Source organism: Leptopilina heterotoma, unplaced genomic scaffold (genome assembly GCF_015476425.1).
Source record: "Leptopilina heterotoma isolate Lh14 unplaced genomic scaffold, ASM1547642v1 Lhet_14, whole genome shotgun sequence".
NCBI classification, from domain to species: Eukaryota; Metazoa; Arthropoda; class Insecta; order Hymenoptera; family Figitidae; genus Leptopilina; species Leptopilina heterotoma.
Genome location: NW_025110859.1, coordinates 6,358,097 through 6,380,815, shown reverse-complemented (window position 1 = coordinate 6,380,815; position 22,719 = coordinate 6,358,097). Strand labels below are relative to the sequence as shown.

The 22,719-nt window shown below is 28.5% G+C and overlaps 1 protein-coding gene across 2 annotated transcripts; it reads left to right on the top strand.

Annotated features, from left to right (window-relative positions):
- The first annotated feature begins 124 nt into the window (after window positions 1-124).
- LOC122498019 lies at window positions 125-21,405 on the top strand. 2 transcript variants are annotated; one of them, XM_043605508.1, is made up of 8 exons: window positions 125-967; window positions 1,467-2,040; window positions 4,348-4,724; window positions 4,851-9,359; window positions 12,526-13,387; window positions 13,585-14,034; window positions 16,484-17,797; window positions 21,143-21,405. In XM_043605508.1, exons 2-8 carry the CDS (start codon window positions 1,608-1,610, stop codon window positions 21,379-21,381), a joined length of 8,184 nt encoding a protein of 2,727 aa, XP_043461443.1. In that variant the 5' UTR covers window positions 125-967; window positions 1,467-1,607; the 3' UTR covers window positions 21,382-21,405. The 2 variants fall into 2 exon arrangements, with proteins under 2 accessions (XP_043461443.1, XP_043461442.1); XM_043605507.1 differs by having other exon boundaries at window positions 4,348-9,359.
- The last annotated feature ends 1,314 nt before the right edge of the window (window positions 21,406-22,719 follow it).

Sequence of the window (22,719 nt, the reverse complement as noted above, 5' to 3'; positions counted from 1 at the left end):
ATTGATTCACTTTAATATTTATTATGAGAGTAGGATGGAAAAAAAAATATTTATTTTCATATTAAAATTGAAGAACCGGATAGCGGAAGTGCGTAACTCGAGTGGTATAAAGAAAAACAAAATGGCGAGCGTCTGTCCGGGGTACACTCAGTGGTAAAAGTTTGACTAAAAAAATGCCGCGGAAAGTGAGAATCATTTAGTTATGCGAGCAATTATACAAGTATTTTGATTGTGTTTCAATTCTACAATAGGTTTAAATAATTTCGAGAATAAAGGAGTGTTGCTATGGAGGAAATAGAACTTTTCTTATAATTCTTTTTTTGAAGGGAAGTAAGTCACTTGTGATGCTTGTGATTTTCAGACATTGGTGCGGATCGTCGCGGCGAACCAACGACGCTATGGCGTCCGTCGTGTATGCGTGTCATTACATTTAATTTTTAATTAATATTTGAGCATTAAAATTAACGTTGTCACAATTAATTAATTTTTACAAATTATTCAATTCTTCTGAAATAATATAGATCATTTTCACAAAACTTTGTGCTTTTAATACGTGCCGGATGTGTTTGATGGAAAAACAAAGTTTGTGTCTGCTTCTACTCTCTACCCTATATATTCTATCCCCCAATTGACAGATCCCACCCCGATTTAATTAAAGGACGATGTACTTGATATCACTAATTGGACTTGAAATTTTAATATTGAACTCATTTTCTGGTGATGAAATGTATTCCCGAAGTGATCCTTGAAATACAATAATACTCAAGTGTGTTTGGTGCTTCTTAACTTTAGCAATTTACATATATTCGTATTTCTACCCTAATACACAGAATCGTCTCATCCATCGAAAGATCATTCGAGAATTGTGTTCACTTTATCCATTATTGTGGCACTAAATTTTTATCCAAGGCTCTGTTGCTTTATCACAATTTTAGGAATTAAAAAGTTTTCTCAACCATTTAAGCAGGTATTTATGCATTTCGTTATTTTTGTCAAGGAAGAAGAAATTATTTTTCTTTTAGAATTTACATTTTTTTAAAAATACACTTGTTTATTAAATATAATTGACATTATTAAAGATTGTTGTTGTTGTCGTTGTCGTTGTCGCTGTTGTCAGGTCGTAATTTTTTTTTAAATTTATATTTGTTCCTTTTTATTACCGTCATTTAGTATTAATTTTTGATTTAGACAAATTGAATAATTTGATATTTATTTAGATAATAATTTTATTAAAAATTATTTTAGTTTCAACTATCGCCATAGTTTCAACAGTGATTAAGTCATTCACCTCTGGAATTATGCTCTAAAAAAATATCAAGAGTTTATTCCTTTATTTTAAGTCATTATAGAGAAAAGATGTATTTTTTATTCTTGTGGCCCATAGGCCACAAGAATAAAAAGAAAATAAAAAGAAAATAAAATTCTTCTAATTAACTGTATATTCACACAACAAAATTTTATTTCAGCTAATAATTAATTAGCTGACACCTGAGAAATCCAGATGATCTGATTTTATCCAACTTGATCAACTGACCGAGGAAAAAAAAATATTTTCAGTTATGTAATTTTTGTTTGATGAAGAAGCATTTTATAATAAGAGAGTAAAAATGTCCAATAGTTTGGATAGTTTTTTGACTAGAATTGGGGATGTGACGATTGAGAGAGTTACACCCCGTGGCACAGCTCGAATTCCCGAGCAAAATTTAATCCCACCTGAAACGTCAATGAGTGTGAATTTAACACCAATTGGACCACCTCGTCGTCTTCATGACGAGAGTTCCGATGATTCCAGTGGCGAATTATCTGACGGCGATATTGAAAAGAAAAATCGACAACTTCATCTTGATGAAATGGATGATATGCATGCAGAGTGTTCAGCGGACGATATGGATTTAGATGAAACAATTGATTCTCAAATTGGTGTTAGAATGGACTCGGAGAGGCAGCATAGAGGTTCGTCGCCCTTGGATGACGACGAAATTGACGACGATGACGACGATGTTGATGGTGTCAATATTTTGGATACCCTCCCTTTGGAAGGTTAGACATATTTTTATTATAAAGTTCAAATATTGAACAGGGTGTCTAAAAAAGCTGGAAATCCGGGAAATTGTTGGAATTTATTTCATCATGACTTGAAATACTCTTGAACAATATTTTTAATATATTTTTAATTCTTCTCTGAAATTCAACTATTTTTAAAAATATTAATAAAATTCTTGACAAAATTTCAATTATGTATTTTCAAAAGTTTTCTCAAATTCAATAACTTTCAATATCTACTATTTTAATAAAATTTTCCAAAAGAATTCCATTATTAACAAAAAATTTTGAATAAAATTCTACGCAAACATTCATTTATTTTCATAAATAATTTAAAAAAATTTCAGGAATTAAATTCTTTACAAATTTTTTATAAATTCAATTATTTTCACAAATAATAACATTTTTACAGGAATTCAATTATTTTTACTAATAATAAAACTCATCGCAGAATATCAATTATTTTTCATATAATTTTAATTGAATTCCTTTTGAAAAAAGTAATTATTTTCATGCAAGTTTTAATAAAATTCGACAAAAGAATTCAATTATTTAAAAATTTGTTGATAAAATTCTTTATGAGAATTCAATTTTGAGAAACATTCGCAATTATTTTCAAAAATTTTCCTCAATTCAACGATTTTCAATATCTACTATTTTCATAAAATTTTCCAAAAGAATTCAATTATTTAAAAAAAAAATTTAATAAAATTCTACACAAACTTTTAATTATTTTCAAAAAATAGTAAAAATTTCACAGGAATTTCATTATTTACAAATTTTTTTTAAAAATTTCTTCGCAATCATTCAATAATTATTTTCAGAAATAATAAAATTCTTTTTAGGAATTCAATTATTTTCAAAAATAATAAAATTTAATGCAGAATTTCAATTATTTTTAATACAATTTTAATCGAATTTCTCGAAAAAGTTATTTAAAATCTTATTAAAATTAGTCTAAAGAATTCAGTTATTTAAAAATTTATAGATAAAATTCTTGATGAGAATTCAATTTTAAGAAACATGGAATTATTCAATAAATTATTATTTTTGTATTTAAATAATTGAATTCTAAGAGAATTTTCTAATAAAAATTTATTTAAATATGAATTTCAGTTAAAAACAAGTAAATTTAAAAATTCTCAAAAAACTTTTTCATAAAATTATTAAAAACAATGGATTTATAGAAAAAATTTTAGTTAAAAACACTTAAAAAAGTTTAAATTTGGAGAAGTTAAAAATTATTGCGGAAATTCAATTATTTTCAAAAGTAATAAAATTCCTTCCAGAAATTCAATTATTTTCAAAAATAATGTAATTCTTTGCATAAATTCAATTATTTAATAATAAATAATAAAACTCATTGCAGAATTTCAATTATTTTTAATCCAATTTTAATCGAATTTCTCGAAAAATGTAATTATTCTTAAAAATTTTATTCAAATTCGTCGAAAGAATTCAATTATTTTAAAATTTGTTTATAAAATTCTTTATAAGAATTGAATTTTAAGAAACATTGAATCGTTCAATAAACTATTTATTTTTGTGTTTAAATAATTAAATTCTAGTAAATTTTCTAATAAAAATTGATTTAAAAATAAATTTCAGTTAAATTTTTAGATAATAATTGAATATTAAAAGCAATATAACGTGAATTTTTATAAATAATTAAATTTTGAAATTAATTTTTTTGAAAGAATTTAATTGGATTTTTTTAATATTATTTCAAGTTTTTATTTTCTAATATATATTTAATTGAAGAATTTACAAATAATTAAAATTCGTAAAATTGAATATTGTATACAAATGGATTTAAAAATTTTCAGAGAACTTCTTCGAAAATTATTTGATTTAAGGAAGAATTTTAGTTAATAATCTTGAAAATAAAAATTGAATTGAAATGATGAAAATAATTTTGAAGAAGTACAATATTCTTATAATATAAAATAATGATTTGATCAATTTTCAATCTTTATTTTTTTATTATAAAACATGAATTTAATTTATAGTTTTAAGTAAAATGTTCTTTTATTTGAATCGGACTGGTTATATTTTTGTCACTAATTGGTTCGTAAATGGTCCGTAATTTTTCATTTTTGGTCCGTAAAGTCCGTAGTTTTAATTATACTTTCATTGTAACTATTTATTAGTAAAATTTACTAATTCAAAAGCAAAAAGTCAGTCACTAATTGAAATTAGTAAATATTTTTAATAATTGAAATTTAGAGAGTATGCCCGAGCTGTATCACATTTTTAATTATTTTCAAATTTCGAAATATGTAATGGTTTTAAAATTATTTTTAGGTGCGCCTATTGAGGGTCAAGAGGTGACAGAGGCGGATCTTCTGGGGAAATCAATATCGAAAGAAATGGACGACGAGGATGAGATTGAGAAAAGCGAGACTCAATCGGGGGACGAAGATGGTCACAAAAGGCATGCAGATTCCGATGGTTCAGAATCAGCGATGAAAAAACAAAAGATAGATGACGACGATGTTGATGATGATGACGATTCGGCGTCCGAGTGCGAGACAAAAATGGAGAAGAAGTTGGCAAACATGAGGCGAAATATTCGTGAGGTCATGGACGAAACTCAACTTGACGAGGCAACATTGTCGGCTCAACGGCAAGAAATGGAACGTCTACGTCGTGTTCAGGAACAACAAAAAATTATACGTGAGGTACAACGTCAAATAGCAATTAATCGGCAAAATAGTAAAACCCAAACACGCGTTATCAGTCTCTTGCAAGGTAAACAAAATCAAGCAGGCACTACAATTTCACAATCTTCACCTTCGTCATCTCAGGTCCGTCTTCCTAGCACCGTTCTTCTCAAAGTGAATTCCGGTTCCGGTGCGGGCTCTCAATGTTCAAGTCAAACGCAATCTGGACAGATGAAGAGGCCCATGGACGGAATGAAGTGGCAGAAGGGTCGCGGCGCTCTCCCCGGTGTACAAACTTCAATTTCAAGAGTACCGAGCAAACAATCAAGCGGACCCAGCATGCTGCAACAGCGAATTCGAATGATGACCCCATCCGTAAGTATTTCTCCAGTGGTTCCCAAGAAGGAGCCCACTGACAGATCAGAGTATTATTCAGATTCCGATTTCTCCGACACGGAGGCGGATGAATTGTTGCGTGAGAAACAATTGCACACAATGAAGAAAATGACAACTGTACAGAAAGTGTCGAAACCAGCGAAAGGTAAGGATGTAGTGACGATATCGAGTTCGAGCGAGAGTTCAGACGATGATTGCATTGTATTGAGCGATCCAAGCGGAGGCGAGGAAACTGACAACGAAGACGATCCCGCAAATTCGGGAATGCACACCAATGATCGTTACAACGTTCCCGACGAACATGGCCGTGTGCTTATTAACGTCGGTCATCCGGAAATGGAACCCGACGTTTTCCTAGCGCCGCAAGTTGCGAGAATTATCAAACCCCATCAGATCGGTGGAATACGATTCCTCTTCGACAATATCGTCGAGAGTATCGACAGATACAAGACAAGTTCTGGTTTTGGTTGTATTCTCGCTCACAGTATGGGTTTAGGGAAGACACTTCAAGTCGCGAGTTTCTGCGATATTTTTTTTCGATGCACTACTGCGAGAACAGTTCTTTGCATTATGCCAATCAACACTCTACAGAATTGGTTAGCTGAATTCAACATGTGGTTGCCGTACGAAGATCCCGATGCACCAAAAGTGGAACCGGAGACAAGCGTTAAAACTGAACCTGGCACCGATGTCAAACCTGAAGTCAAGGAAGAGGGTGATCTGTCCGGTGCAACTGAAGCTACGAATCAATTATCCCAAGAAAATGCTAATATTTTGCATGACACGTTTCAAAATCAATATAATGCTCATAATGGATTTGGACCTGGTTTTGGACCCGATGGCATTATTAATAAAGGTGTGGAACAAACTTCTCTAAATCCTAACTTTCACACTAATATGAATCCAAGCACTTATGGAGCAAATTCTGTTCCGAATTTCCCTTCCATAAATCAACCAAATATTGGGGCGAATAGTTTCGGAATTAATAATCCAGGAAATATATATCCGAATCAAATGCAAACGCAAGTTTATCAGGGAATGGAAAATCGTCCGGGGCAAGTGTATCCTGGAATGGAGCCTCCGTCGGTGAATCCCATGAATCCTCCACCGAATCCTATAAATCCTATAAATTCAACGTTGAATTCTTCTATGAATCCTCCGGTTAATCTGGAAATGAATTCAATGTACAACTATGGGAATCCGGCCCAGTCGTACAGTTTTGATTCTAGTAAACAAGAAGCAAAGAATGAAAGTGATTTACAAATTAAAAAGGAATTGTCGGAACCGATTAAGAAAGATGAGGGGGCAGAGCCAGCAGATGCGAAGACAGAGAAAGTGAAAACACCATTTAATGTGGACGCTCCCGCTGGATTGGAAATAAGACCTCGACATTTTCGCCTTCACATTCTTAACGATTCGCACAAAACAATGACAGCCAGGTCGAAGGTGATAAAGGATTGGCAGAAAAATGGAGGTGTCCTACTAATTGGCTACGAATTGTACAGGCAATTATCGTTGAAGAAAGCAAATAAAGCGAAACGAAAACGGGGCCAACCTGTCAAGGACCCGGACATCGAGGAGGACGATAAGAATAAAGGACTATTGGACGAGATGCATACTGCGCTAGTGAATCCTGGACCGGATTTAGTAATTTGTGACGAAGGACACAGGATCAAGAATTCCCACGCGAGTATCAGTTTAGCCTTGAAACAAATGCGAACAAAGCGTCGAATTGTTTTGACCGGCTATCCGTTGCAAAATAATTTATTGGAATATTGGTGCATGGTCGACTTTGTGAGACCAAATTATTTAGGTACCAAGGCTGAATTTTGCAATATGTTTGAGAGGCCCATTCAAAATGGTCAGTGCATTGACTCAACTCCTCAAGACATTCGATTGATGAGATATCGAGCTCACGTTCTACACGCACTTCTCGAAGGTTTCGTTCAAAGAAGATCTCATTCCGTTCTGCAGATATCATTGCCAAGAAAGGAAGAATACATTCTCCTTGTTAGGATGACACCACATCAACGTAAACTTTACGACACTTTCATGAATCAAGTGGTAAAGACTCGAGCTGTTCCCAATCCCTTGAAAGCTTTTGCAGTCTGTTGCAAAATTTGGAATCATCCCGACGTTCTCTATCATTTTCTACGCAAACGACAAGCCAACGAAGAGGACGATCTCGACTTGGAAGAGACAATTGGCGAAAAAACTCCTCCCGGAGGTGTTAAGCGATCGAAAGCTCGTCAACCAAAGGGCGAAGGTAAAAAGGGAAAGAAAACACTCAAGAATAAACCCGCTGCCAGTGTTCAACCGAATTTATCATCAACAACAAATAACGAAACCGTCGAAGGAGGTGACGTTAGTAATAATTCTACAAAGTCTACATTGACAAATTTCCCAGCACAAAAAACTTCCTCGCCACCATTTACAAACGTAAATTCATCAAACTCGTATCCCTATCAGAATTATCAGCAAAATGATCAGAACAACTATTACCGAAATGATAATTCACAAAATGAATTCACCGACTTTTACAATAATCAAGATCAACAAAGATTTGGAAATCAAAATTTCCAACAATATCCACAAGGCACTCCCGGCTACAATAACAACTCCAATCAAACCTATCCAAATCAACAAAATTACATTCAAGGCAACGATCAATCAACAAATCGAACTCAACGATTCCCCGCTCCGGCTAATCCCGAATTTCGTTCCGAACAAAATCAGGGAAATAATTTCGAACCATCTGGCATTTATCCAAGACAAAATTATCCTTATCAAGATCAAGGCCGAAACTATCCCACTATCAATCAAGACCAAAATTATCCTCAAGTACAAAATCAAAATTCAACGTTCCCCCCACATTTACCCAATCAAACACCAATGTCCGATTATTCATCATTTCCAACAGCAAATCCGAATCAAAATTACCCCTCCGGATCACAACCTAATACAAATTATCCAAGAAATGAGAATCAATCGACCACCCTCAATTATGGGGGGAATCAACCATCAGCACCTACCAACACTTCCGGCAATCCACCATTCGGACAAAATCAACAAAATCAATCGCGACCCTATCAACAAAATCAGAATTTAGGATCTCATTATACACAAAATATGGTTCCAAATTCACCGTCAATGTCACCAGCACTCGGCTTCACTGCAACTCAACAAACGGGCAATTTCGTTCCACCCTCAACGAGTCAAATTCATTACGGACAAAATACAAATCAGGAAATTAATCAAAATCAAAGAATGGGAAATCAGGGAATACAAAATCCATCAATCGCTTCAAATTCAAATCAAGGACATCAGGGAATACAAAATCCAGCAATCGCTTCAAATTCAAATCAAGGAATGGGACAAAATTCCTATTCGAATAATCAGGGGAATGGGCAACAAAATCATGGCTATCAGAATCCAATACAACAACAAAGACCCACATCGACGAATGTTGGATACCCGACCCAATCTGGACCTGTTTCGGGACAAATGCAAGGACATAGATATCCACTAAATCAAGGATCGAATATTTATCCTGCAAGTCAACAAACGTCGCAGAATAGTCAGATGTATGGATCAGGCACCGATAGACAGAATCAAAATTTCGTTTCTACATCAGGTAGTTGTCAAACCTCGACTTCAAGCGCAAATCCAGACTATCAAGCGCAAAATCAATCACGTCCCTCTTCGTCCACGGTCTTGGGGAATTATTCCGACAACAATCCGAATCAAGGTTCACAATTTAAAAACTCGAATGATCCATTCTGGCAGCAGAATTATTCGCAAACTATGAGACAAGAGCAGTGTAATGACAGCAACTATTTCCGTGAACCGAATAATGTCAATCGGTTCCAAAATAATTATTTACCACAGCAGAATTATCAGAATCAATCGTTTGAATATTCTGGAGGTCGTGTTGGTGATGGTAATCAAAGGGGCGATGATTCAAAATCAACGCATGGAAATAGTGGCATTCATGGTCAGGGTGGAAAGGATACGATGAATAGTATTGGAGTGCAGAGTCAACCGTTATTACCTTCGAACAATGCAAGCGGTAGGGGTGCTTTTAGTGCACCAATGAATCCAGTGGATGCATTGAAGGATGATGAGAAGGAGAAAGAAGAGACTATTGAGAAGGAAAAGGAGGAGAAGTCGGATGATGAAAATCTTACCAAAGACGAGGAGAAGGATGTTAAATGTTCACCCTCTGGAAAAGAGGATCCTGGAATACCGTATGATTGGGTAAGTTTTTTTTTTTTATTTTCTAAATTCCAATTTCAGGGTTGGCACGCAATCTGGAAAAGTCGGGGAATTTTGATCGAAATCCGGGAAAATTGTTGTTTTCTAAAGTTATTGTGTTTACAGGGTTGTCACAGGTCAGGGAATTCGGGGAAAAGTCAGGGAAAGTAGAATTGGTCAGGAAAATAAGGGATTTTTATGAGAAGTAATGGAAAAAATTAAATTTGCAGGATTCATAATTAATTTCATTTTATTTTTTAATATTTAATTAATTATTAGAAATCATGGATCTATAGAAGAATTTTAGTTAAAAACACTAAAAAAAATTTGTATTTTAAAGAAGTTAGAAGTGATTGTCAAAAATCAATTTTGTTCAAAAATTTTAAAAAATTCTTGTCAAAATTTCAATTATCATTAAAAATAATAAAATTTTTCTTCAAAATTCAATTATTTTTATAAATAATAAACAGTTCACAGAAATTCAACAACTTACAAATTTTTTATAAATTTTTTCGCAATAATTCAATTATTTTCATAAATAATAACATTTTTTACCTAAAATTCAATTATTTTCATGAATATTAAAACTCATCATAGAATTTCAATTATTTTTAATAAAATTTTCATCAAATTTCTCGAAAAATGAAATTATTTTTACAAATTTTAATAAATTTTGTCAAGAGAATTCAATTATTTAAACATTTGTTGATAAAATTCTTTATGAAGATTCAATATAAAGAAACATTCAATTATTCAATAAATTGTTTATTTTTGTATTTAAATAATTGAATTCTCGTTGAATTTTCTAATAAAAATTTATTTAAAAATGAACATGTTTGCCACAGATCAGGGAAATCGGGTAATTCAGGGAAAAGTTAAGGAAAGTAGAATTGATCAGGGAAATCAAGGAAAAATCAGGGATTTTTATTAAAAGTACTGGAAAAAATTAAATTTTTGAAATTCATAAGAAAATTCTGATTTTTGAGAGTCTTTTTTGTTTTCAATAATTTCAATAATTTTCACTATTCACTATTTTCATAAAATTTATCAAAAAATTAAATTATTAAAAAAAATTTTTGATACAATTCTACGAAAACGTTCAATTATTTTCATGAATGATAAAATTTCATTTAGGAATTCAATTATTTTCACAACACAATTTTAAATATTTTTAATACAATTTTAAATAAATTCCTCAAAAAATGCAGTTACTCTTAAAATTCTGCAAAAGAATTCAATTATCTTGTTAAACAACAAAATTCTCCCCATAAAATCAATTATTGAAAGGAATTTTAATAAAATTCTTTTCCAAAATTCAATTATTTTGATAAATATCAAAATTCTTCTCCAGAATTCAATTATTGTCAAAAATTTTAATTAAATTCTTGGCAAAATTCCAATTATTTAAAGAAAATTTAATAAAATACTTTGTACGACTTCAATTATTTTTATATAGCAAAATTTTTCGCCAAAAATTCAATTATTTTCAAAAATTTAAATAAAATTCTTTGCAAAATTTCAATTATTTTCAAAAATATCAAAATTTATCACAAAAATTAAATTTTTCTTGAAAAGTAATAAAATACTTTGCAGAAATTAAATTATTTTCAAAATTTTTTGAAAATTCTTTTCAATAATTAAATTATCTTTATAAATTGGTAGTGAAATTCTTCTCAAGAATTAAATTATTGTCAAAAATTAAAAAAAAACTTCTTGTTAAAATTTCAATTATTTAAACAAAATTTAATAAAATTCATCGCATGAATTCAACTATTTTTATAAATTATTAGTTAAATTCTTCTCAGGAATTCAATTATTTTTAAAAAAATTTTATAAAATTCGTGGCTGAATTTCAATTATTTTTAATACAATTTTCATCAAATTTCTCGAAAAATGAAATTATTCTTAAAAATTTTATTAAAATTCGTCGAAAGAATTCAACTATTTAAAAATTTGGAGATAAGATTCTTTATAGGAATTGAATTTTTAAGAAACATTTAATTATTTAATAAAAAAAATTATTTTTGTAGTTAAATAATTGAATTCTCGTAGAATTTTCTAATAAATATTGATTTAAAAATGAATTTCAGTTAGAATAATTTTAGATTATAATTGAATATTGAAAGCATTATAGCGTTGATTTTTGAAAATAATTGAATTTTGAATATTTTTGAAAATAATTACATTTTGCGAAGAATTTACTTAAAATTTTATTAAAAATAATTAAAATCCTGTGAAGAATTTTATTATTTAGGAAAATAATTGAATTCTTGTAAAGAATTTTTATTACCTTTTTTTTAAATAATTGAAGTCTTGTGAAGAATTTTCTTCTTTATGAAAATAGTTCAATTCTTGCAGCGAATTTTTATTAAATTTTTTTTAAATAATTAAAATCCTCTCAAAAATTGTATTATTTATGAAAATAATCGAATTCTTGCAATGCATTTTATTACATTTTTTTTAAATAATTGAATTCATTTAAGAAATGTTATTAAAATATAGTAGATTTTGAAAATTTTTGAATTTCAACGAAGAATTTCATTATGAATTCATGCGTGAAAAATTTTATTACTTGTAAAAATAATTGAATTCTTGGGAAGGATTTTATTCAAATTTTTGTAAATAGTTTAATATATTTTTGAAAAATTTTATGGAAATTTAAATTATTACAAAACATGAAGATATCAATAACTCCGAGTCTTCGACTCGCGAGTGATCGATTTCTTCATGTTTTTTAACAATTTTTTATAAGTTGTTTAATTTCAAGAAGGTTTGAATTTGAATCTTTTGAAGAATTTTAATTTCAATGGAAAAATAATAATGATTAAATAATTATGATAGATAAAACAATTGTTTTCGAATAATTTGACAATTAAAGAAATTCGCAAATAATTGAATATTTTTTTGATCTTGTAATCATTTTTAGAGTGAATCAGAATATTCTTTAGTGTCAGGGATTCTGTCTGGAAATCAGGGAAAAACAAAGTTAAATTTTTATGGCAACCCTGATGAAGTTATTGATGTTTTCGAATAATTTTCGTTTTAAAAACCTGTAAAAATTCCTTTTATTAATTCTGAAAACCTGGAAAAGTGAGGGAATTTGAAAAGAGAAAAAGCGTGGCAACCCTGAATTTATTAGTGAATTGTACTGAGAATCTTATACTTTCAGGCTACCGAATTAATGAGAGGCTACATACCGGGACTAATTGACGCATCAGCAAAAATGACACTCTTCTTTTGTATACTAGAAGAAGCGATACGTCTCGAAGATCGCGTTCTCGCATTTTCCCAATCGCTTTTTACATTGAATCTCATAGAAGACTTTTTAGCTAGAAATAATTTTAAATATCCCGACGGCACAACGGACGCTTGGCTGAAGAATGTGAATTATTATCGATTGGATGGCAGTACAAGTGCATTGGAACGGGAAAAATTGATTAATGAATTTAACGTTAATCCAAAAATACATCTCTTTCTCGTCTCAACACGAGCAGGATCATTGGGAATTAATCTCGTTGGAGCTAATCGAGCAATTGTATTCGACGCCTCTTGGAATCCATGTCACGACACTCAAGCAGTTTGTCGTGTTTATAGATATGGTCAACAGAAACCGTGCTTTGTATATCGTTTAGTGACTGACAATTGCCTAGAGAGGAAAATTTACGACAGGCAAATTAGTAAACAAGGCATGGCTGATCGAGTTGTTGATCAATGTAATCCTGATGCTCATCTTTCATTAAAGGAAGCAACTACGCTCTCTTGGGATTGGGAAGAGGACAGCCAAGTGCAAGATTTCTCCCAATCAAAGGATAGTTACAGTGATGAAGTGATGCATACAGTTTTAGAGAAGCATTCGTCATTATTGACAAAACAACCATTTCATCATGAGAGTCTTCTTGTTGATCGTAAAGACAAGAAGCTTAGTCAGGCTGAGAAACGTTTGGCTCGAAGAGGTTATGAATTGGAGAAAATGGCAGCTACATGCTCCCGACCGAGTTATAATTACATTCCTGGAAATACTGCCACAAGAGGTAAGTTTTCAAAAAATGCCAGGCTTCGCACTCATCAACTCAAAAAATATAGTAAATTGTAATTTACTACATTTTTTTGGTCGTCAAGTTTAATTTTTAGATAGCCACTTTTTTTATAAAATGAATTATCGAGTGCGAAGTCTGAAATGGATGAAGAAATTATTTAAATATTTCAGTACAATACTCTGAATTTTCAGCCGGAGGATTGCAAATTAGAGCTATTAGAGGTGTCGGTGGTGGCGGCGGCGGCGTCGGCGGAGGTAGTGGCGGTGGAATGGCCCCAGGAGCATTGAGTCCAGCAGCTGGTGATATGGGACCAACGCCAAAACCTGTCGCTTCCGTAAGACCAATGCAGCAGCGTGGAGTCGAAGGCGTTGGACCTAGAAGTGTGACCGGCAGTCGATGGATTCCCGCTGAAGTTTGGCAGAGACAAGGCATGAGTGCTCAAGAAATGACTCTTCCATTGGACGTCGTTATTCCCACCAATTCACCGGACAAGGGCAGTATTGTCTTAAAAGCAGGACAACGAGTCATGGTTCTCAAGAGTCCGAAGGGTATATACATGCAACTGGAGTCTGGAAAAATTATCGCCATTCGAACCGCCCTTAAATTAAATCAACAAAAACGCGAAGATGAACCCAAAAAAGGTTAGTATTTTTTTTAATTATTAATTAATTAGCAAATGCTACGCGCGCGGAACGAGATATTCAATTTATTATTGTTAAATGCAAATTACAAAATTTTTTTTCAATTATCAATTTTTTAAATAATTTTATAATCAAAATTTTAAATATTCACATATTAAGTACAAAATCAATTATTACTGTTCATATTATCAAACATTTTAATCAAATTTCGCGAAAGAATTCAATTATTTTCTAAAATTTTAATAAATCCTTCTAAACAATTCAATTATTTCCTAAAGTTTTAATAAATTCTTTGAAAGAATAATTCAACTATTTTTATAAATACTAAAATACTTTGCAGGAATTAAATAATTTTTAATCCAATTCAAATAAAATTACACGAAAGAATTCAATTGTCAAAAATTTTAATTAAATTCTTGGCAAAATTTCAATTATTTAAACAAAATTTAATAAAATACTTTGCACGAATTCAATTATTTTTATAAATTTTAATGAATATCTCGTCAAGAATTCAATTATTTTTATTTGTTAGCAAAATTTTTCGCCAAACATTCAATTATTTTCAAAAATTTAAATAAAATTCTTTGCAACATTTCAATTATTTTTAAAAGTTTTTTTTTTCATCGCAGAATTTCAAATATTTTTAGTACAATTTTAAATAAATTCCTTGAAAAATGCAATTATTATTAAAAATTTTATTAAAACTCGAGGAAAAAATTCAATTTTAAGAAACATTCAATTATTCAATAAAACAATAAAATTCGTTGCAATAATTCAAATATTTTCATAGATAACATTTAATTCGCAACAGAATATCAATTATTTTCAAAAATTTTTAAGTAATTTTGCAAAAGAATTCAATTAGCTTGATAAACAGCAAGAATTAAATTATCTTTATAAATAAATAGAGAAATTCTTCTCAAGAAGTCAATTATTTTCAAAAATTTTAATTAGAATTCTTCTCAAGAAGTCAATTATTTTCAAAAAGTTTAATAAAATTCTTCTCATGAATTCAATTGTTTTAAAAAATTATTTAAATTTTTCTCAGGAATTCAATTATTTTTAAAAAATTTAATAAAATTCTTCAAAAAGTTTTCAAATATTTTAAAAAATTGTTATAAAATTCTTTAATATAATAAATTTCATTAAAATTTTAATTAAATTCTTTAAAAGAAATTAAATACTTTCAAAAGTTGTTAATACAATTCTTCGTAAAAATTAAATTTTAAGAAACATTCAATATTATTTATTTTTGTACTTAAATAATTATTGATTTCTCGTAGAATTAAATTATTATTTTTTGTACTTTTAACTAACAATTCTATAGAATTAATTTTTTTGAAAAAGTTTAATTGAATAATAATTGATTTTATTGATTTAAAGTAGAATTTTAGTTAAAAATTCTAGAAAATGTTAATTAAATTGAAATATCAATAATTTTTTGAAATTTTTGAAGTAATTACTTAGGAATTCAATTATTTTTTAAAATTTTAATAAAATTCTTCAAAAAGTTTTCAATTATTTTTAAAAATTGTTATAAAATTCAATTATTCAATAAATTATTTATTTTTATATTTAAATAATTGAATTCTCGTAGAATTTTCTAATAAAAATTGATTTAAATGAAATGAAAATGAATTTCGGTTAAAATTTTAGATAATAATTTAATATTAAAAGCATTATAGCATGGATTTTTAGAAATAATTGAATTTTAAAAAGGTTTCAAATTAAAGTCCTTGGAAATCTAAATTTTTCGTTCCTTTAAATAATAATTGATTTAAAGAAGAATTTTAGTTAAAAATTCTAGAAAATAATAATTGAATTTAAATGATGAAAATAATTTCGAAGAAGTTAGGAATAAAAATATACTTAATATAAAATAATAATTTTATCCCTGGATTATTAACGTTAATTATTGTAAAAACATGAAGACATGGATTACTCCGAGTCGAAGACTCGGAGTGATCGATTTCTTCATGTTTTTTTAACAATTTTTTTATAAGTTGTTTAATTTCAAAAAGGTTTGAATTTAAAATTTTTGAAAATCTTAATTTCAATGGAAAAATAATAATGATTAAATAATTATGATAAATAAAACAAGTGTTTTCGAATAATTTTACAATTATAGAAATTCACAAATATTCGAACATTTTTATTGAGCTTCTAATAATTTTTAGAGTGAATCAGAATATTCTTTAGTGTCAGAGAAAAAGTGAAAATTCTGTCTGGAAATCGTGGAAAAACAAATTAAAATTTTTGTGGCAATTGTATGATAGTTTTTTTAAATTAAAAAAAATTTGAATTAAAAATTCAAATTTTTTAAATTCTATTTTTTTAAGTTGTTAATTTTATTTAAAAAAAAAAGAAAGCAGTTAGCCGCGCGAATTGTTGCTAGTTTCTCTAATAAAAAAAATATCAATTTGTTTCTAATAAGTTATTTTATTTTCAGGTTTAGCTTCTATGATGCAAAGAAACTCCAAAGCGGAAGTTGGTTTTCCATTACGTAACAATTCGGCTATTTCAATAATACCGAAATCTTCATCAAGTGCACAAGGTACACGACCACCGCCAAAATCGAATCCCGGTCCAGGTTACAGACCATTTGCTGACAAGGAAACAGCGAAAAGATCTAAACCAATTGCTACAGCCACTGCAAAACCATATACAAGTCAAGTGAATCTCACTAATCAAGTTTCGCTCTCTAGGCTACCAAGAGTAAAGCAAGAACCCCTCGATCAAGCGTCCCTTGGCGATAATTCAAATTCCTCCGATGGTTCATTAAGATCTGATCAAAGAGTCGAGGAAGTTCGGCTTGAAGACGTTGTCGCTGAAGTAAGTTCTAACGAATATAGCCGTCCCTCTCGCCCCCTTCATTCCAATCAAAAGTCTTCACAAGTGAAATCCCAATCTTATTCAACTGAAAACGTCTCCCGTGTGCAGAGTATACAACAACCGGAAGTACCACCTAAAATTGATAAACCATTAGCTGAATCTACAGAAATTCCCGATTCCTCCGCTGGAAATCAATATCAGTCTCCTTTTCCGAAGCAGCAACAACAACAACAACAGCAAATTAATAGCGCTAGTGATGAGGTTAGTCAAGCACCTGCTGCTGCTATTCAGCCAGCTCAATCGGGATCAGTGGTATCGCAATCCATTCCAAATACAAGTAAAAATCTTCGAGACACTTGCAACTCCCCTCTCGTCTCGACACCCGTGAGCTCTAGTGTTTCAACGGCCGTGGAGCAGAATGTCTTAGATCTTCCCCAACCGGACATTCATGGTGTCTCACAGGGCTATCCCTACGCACAATATCCAAGGTATTATGATTACGCGGATCCTAGAGCGAGATCATTGGGAGGGACTCCCTATGGCAGTTACTTCCCTGGACCACCGCCTCAGTCGAATAATCCAAGACACAACACGGAAGGTACGAAGGCACCAGCACAGCCTGATTTACCAAAAGCAGGAAATAACAGTGACGAAATAACAGTGACGAATAAAGCGGCAAATACATTTGTACCGCCACCCAGTTTAAACCCTCCACCATCAGTAGACACTAAGGAAGCGAAACCAACTGACGCGGTGACAAGTGTCACTGCAACGAGTACAACAGCAAATAGAGATGAAAATCTTCCTTCTACTGCCTTCACTCATCCGACGGCTGCGAGATATCCGGGACCGTACCCACCAGCTCCGTATGATCCTTACGCTCAACATTATCCACCGGCACCTGGCTCATCAGCTGCTTATCCCCCTGGCAGTGAGTCAAATTTTATCAGAAAGATATTTAAACATTTTTAAAAAAATGCAGAATATTTTACCTCAATTGAAAGAAAATTGAAAGATGGATTGCCACGAAACCTGAAAAATTATTCCAGGCATCACAGTTGGTCCCTTTTGTCACTCGGTCATTTTTAATTATTATAAAAGAAATTATTAATTATTATTATTATTATTAAGAAATTATTATTATTATTATTATAAAAAAAAGTGGATTACTCCGAGTCTTCAACTCGAAGTAATCAATTTCTTCATATTTTATAATAATATTCTCATAAATTATTGAATTTCAAAAAGATTTGAATGTTTTGAAAATCTTAAACAATAATGATTAAATATTTTTTAAAAAAAAGAAGTTATTGCTGTTTTAGAATAATTTTACACAGTTAAAGAAATTCGTAAATGTAATAGAACATTTTTTTGAGTATCTATAATCATTATTTTTTAGAGTGAATCGTAGAATATTCTTTAGGGAAAAATCAAAAATTTGTCTGGAAATCAGGGAGAAACAAAATTTAATTTTTGTGGCAACTCTGATTAAAATCGAATCATTTTTAAAAAATTTTATGGAAGCTATATGATAAAAAAATTGAATTATAAATGCAAGTTGTAGAAAGAAAGAAATTTTTGTCCCCTTTACTGTGATGCCTGTTATTGTTTTCTAAAGTTATTGTGCTTATTCATGAAATCTAATTTTTCTTAAATATTTCAAAATTAATTCAATTTTCAAAGAGTTGCGTTTACAATTTTTTTAAATAAATGAACTTCAAACGGTTGTAATTTAAAATTTTGAGAGAATTTATTAAATAATAAAAATTTCACAGGAATTCTATTATTTACAAATTCTTTATAAATTTCTTCACAATAATTCAATTATTTCTTCATAAAAAATCAAATTTTTTACATAGATTCAATTATTTTCATAAATATTAAAAAACTTTATAGGTTTTCAATTATTTTCATAAATTAATAAAACTCATCGCAGAATTTTAATGATTTTTAATATAATTTTAATCAAATTCCACGAAAAATGATTTTAAAAATTTTATTAAAATTCATCAAAGAAATTCAATTATTTTAAAAAGCCTTCCTCATATTTTATTCATTAGAATTTAAGTATTACTGTCAATACATTTTTAATTAAATTTGTTGAAAGAATTAATTTATTTTTAAAAATTGTAATGACATTTTTTTCAAAAGAATTTTAATAAAATTGTTCCTAGAAATTTAATTAATTTCAATAATTTATCAAAATTCAATTATTTTCAATATCTACTATTTCAATAAAATTTCACAAAATAATTCAATTAGGTATTTAAAAAGAAATATTATTAAACAATTTGTCTCAAGAATTCAATTATTTTCAAAAGTAATAAAATTCTTCGTAGAAATTCAATTATGGTCAAAAGTTTAAAAAAAAAATTATCTTCAAAATTTCAATTATCTTTATAAATAATTACATTTTTCTACAAAATTCAATTATTTTCAAAAAATTTAATAAAATTCTTGGCGAAAATTTCAATTATTTTCAAAAACTTTTCTCAATTCAATCAAATTTTTTTACAGAGATTCAATTGTTTTTAATACAATTTTAATTATTATTTACAAGAATTTTTAACTAAAACTCTTCTTTAAATCGATTATTTTTAATAATTTTCGAAAAAGTTCTTTGCCAATTTTTAAATCTATTGGTTTACAATATTCAATTTTACGAAATTTCAATTATTCTTAAATTCTTCAATTAAATAAATATTAGAAAATAAAAACTTCAAATAATATTAAAAAAATTCAATTAAACTTTTTCAAAAAAAAATAATTTCAAAATTCAATTATTTTAAAAAATTCACGCTATATTCCTTTTAATATTTAATTATTATCTAAAATTTTAACTGAAATTATTTTTAAATCAATTTTTATTAGAAAATTCTACTATACAATTCAATTATTTAAATAAAAAAAAAAAATTTATTGAATAATTGAATGTTTCTTAGAATTGAATTTTCATAAAGAATTTTATTAATAAATTTTTAAATAATCGAATTCTTTTGACGAATTTTAATAAAATTTTTAAGAATAATTACATTTTTTTGATTAAAATTGTATTAAAAATAATTGAAATTCTGCAATGAGTTTTATTATTTGTGAAAAATAATTGAATCCCTAAGAAAAATAAATTTTATTACTTTTGAACAATATTTAATTTTTGCAAAGAATATTATTACTCTTGAAAATAATTGGATTTTTGCAATAATTTGTAACTTTTACAAAATTTAATTATTTCTACAAATTTACTCTCTAATGCTTTTAAAAAACAATTATACTCTAAAGTTTTAACTGAAATCCATTTTCAAATCAATTTTTATGAGAAAATTCTACTAGAATTCAATTATTTAAATACAAAAATAATAATTTATTGAATAATTACATGTTTCTTAAAATTCAATTCTCATAAAGAATTTTATCTATAAATTTTTGAATAATTGAATTCTTTTGACGAATTTTAATAAGATTTTTGAGAATTTTTTCGAGGAATTCAATTAAAATTGTATTAAAAATATTTGAAATTCTGCAATGAGTTTTATTATTTATGAAAATAATTGAATCATTGCGAAGAAATTTATAAAAGAAAATTTGTTAATAGTAAAATTCCTGTGAAATTTTTATTTTTTGAAAATAATTAAAAGTTTATGTAGAATTTTATTAAATTTTTTTTTTTCTAATTGAATTCTTTTGGAAAATTTTATGAAAATAGTAGATATTGAAAATCGTTGAATTGAGGAAAAATTTTTAAAAATAGTTGAATGTCGGAGATGAATTTAATTATTTCTAAAGATAATTGAAATTTGACGGGAATTTTGAAAAATTTTTGAACATAATTGAATTTCTGCGAAGTATTTTATTATGTATTTTTGAAAATAATTAAATTTCTGCGAAGAATTTCATTACTTTTGAAAATAATTGAATCTCTGCAATCATTTGTAATTTCTCTAAAATTATCCAAATTCTATCGTAAAATTTACGGACTTTACTGACCTTTTTTTTTAAAAAAAAAAAACGGACTTTTACGGACTTTAAGCAAAGTTACTGACTTTTACAGAATTTATGGACCTAGTTCGAGCCCTGCTATTTATAATGAATTAAACAGTTACATATTGGATCATTTTATTTTTAAAACCTAATATGTATTAAAAATACAATGAAAAAAAAATATTTTTAAAAATAAAATAAATATTTAATAAATATTATTTATTAAATATTTATTGTATCTATTAATTATAAGACTTAATAATTATAAATATTAATTTGAATGCATTTTAATAATCAGCTCCTGGCTATCCCGCCTACGGTGGACCAGCCGATTATGCTCGTATGTATTCACCGTTCCATGGACCACCAGCTGCTGATCCTTACATGCACAGAAGTTACGCTCCGCCACCTTCCGCACATCCTCCTGGATATTATCCCCCATTCCCACATCCTCCACCTCCCTATCCCAATTATTCTTTCCTCCCACCATATCCAAATCCCTCTGAACCACAACCACCGCCACCACCATCACAGTAAATCGAACAAATGAGAAGAAGAAAAGAGAAGAAAAATTTACGAATATTCAATGGCTGTTGAAGTCGAAGATAATAGACTGAAATGTGTAAGAAGCATATATATAAAAATATATAGAAATATATTTTAGAAACTCTTCGATTTGATCTTCTGAAGAATTCGAGAGTAACTTTTTTTATATTTCTTAGGTATTTTTTTTGTTTTTTCCTTTTTTTATATTATATTATTATTATTATTTTTTGATTATAGAAAATTTTATTCATTCTTAGTTAAATTAAATTAGTGTAAAATCATACTAGATTAATTAAATCAGTTTACATTTATTAAAAACAATCTAACTGATTAAAACCTTGTATTGATTTGAAATTTTTTATTAATTAAAATAGTTGTCTAATTAAATTAAGTGAATTTAATTGAATTTTAATAATTTTAGGGTATGTTTTTTAATTTATTGCAGAACGGAAGTTTATATTATAAACGCTGGAAAGCGCTATTATTATTTCAACAATTTCCGATTCCCAATGAATTTAATAAAGAAAATTTGTACGTGACACTAATTTAGAAGAAAAAAGAATATCAATCGAGGAGTAATTCTAAATTCAATCGAAAAAAGAAAATGAGTGAGGACAAGAGATTTACAAACTAATGCTTCGAAATATTTGCAGCTAAAATCATTTTTATACGTCTCTTCTAGAAAATTTAAAAGGTTTATCAAAAATGATATACTTGATATTAATTTGAAACTTCATAGCTGTGCATAATTAATCAGTAGACAAACAATTATGTGTCACAAAAAAATCTCAAACTGAAATTAATGATTCTTAAACTAGTATTAGAAATTATTAATTAGTTTTTTTTGTTATTTTTTAATCTTTTAAATGCTCCTTTATTAAAAATTTAATGGTGCTGAAGTGATAAACTTTCTTTTTTTTACGCTTGCTAATTTTTAGCAAAAAAAAAAAAAAGAAAGAAATATTTATAATCGGTTGTTGTGATCACAAATTTAATATTATTCATTTTTTTTTCTTTTGTTCTTCTGATTGAAATATTTCATTCAGTTATTAAAATTATTTTTTATTTTATTTTAACGGTTGATGGAAAAATAGAGTTGTATTTTTTCTTTCTTTTTTTAGATATACATTGTAAATATTTTTGAAAATATTGATATATTTTTATTGAATTCTGTTGATATGAATGATAAGACATTTAGTTTAATGATGATGACTATAGAATTTTAGAATTATTATAATTATTTAAATTTTCAAATTGCAGTTTGTATTCTTTTAGAGAAAGCAACGTGAAATGAAATATTTCTCTCAATTTCATCTTTCTCTTTTTGAG

Bases quoted from the DNA above. Each gene is read 5' to 3' on its own strand.
- LOC122498019 (XM_043605507.1), top strand. From the start codon at position 1,608: ATGTCCAATAGTTTGGATAGTTTTTTGACTAGAATTGGGGATGTGACG. The intron at 9,360-12,525 runs GTAAGTTTTTTT...TTATACTTTCAG, and splicing joins CTGGAATACCGTATGATTGG to GCTACCGAATTAATGAGAGG. The intron at 14,035-16,483 runs GTTAGTATTTTT...TTTTATTTTCAG, and splicing joins CGAAGATGAACCCAAAAAAG to GTTTAGCTTCTATGATGCAA.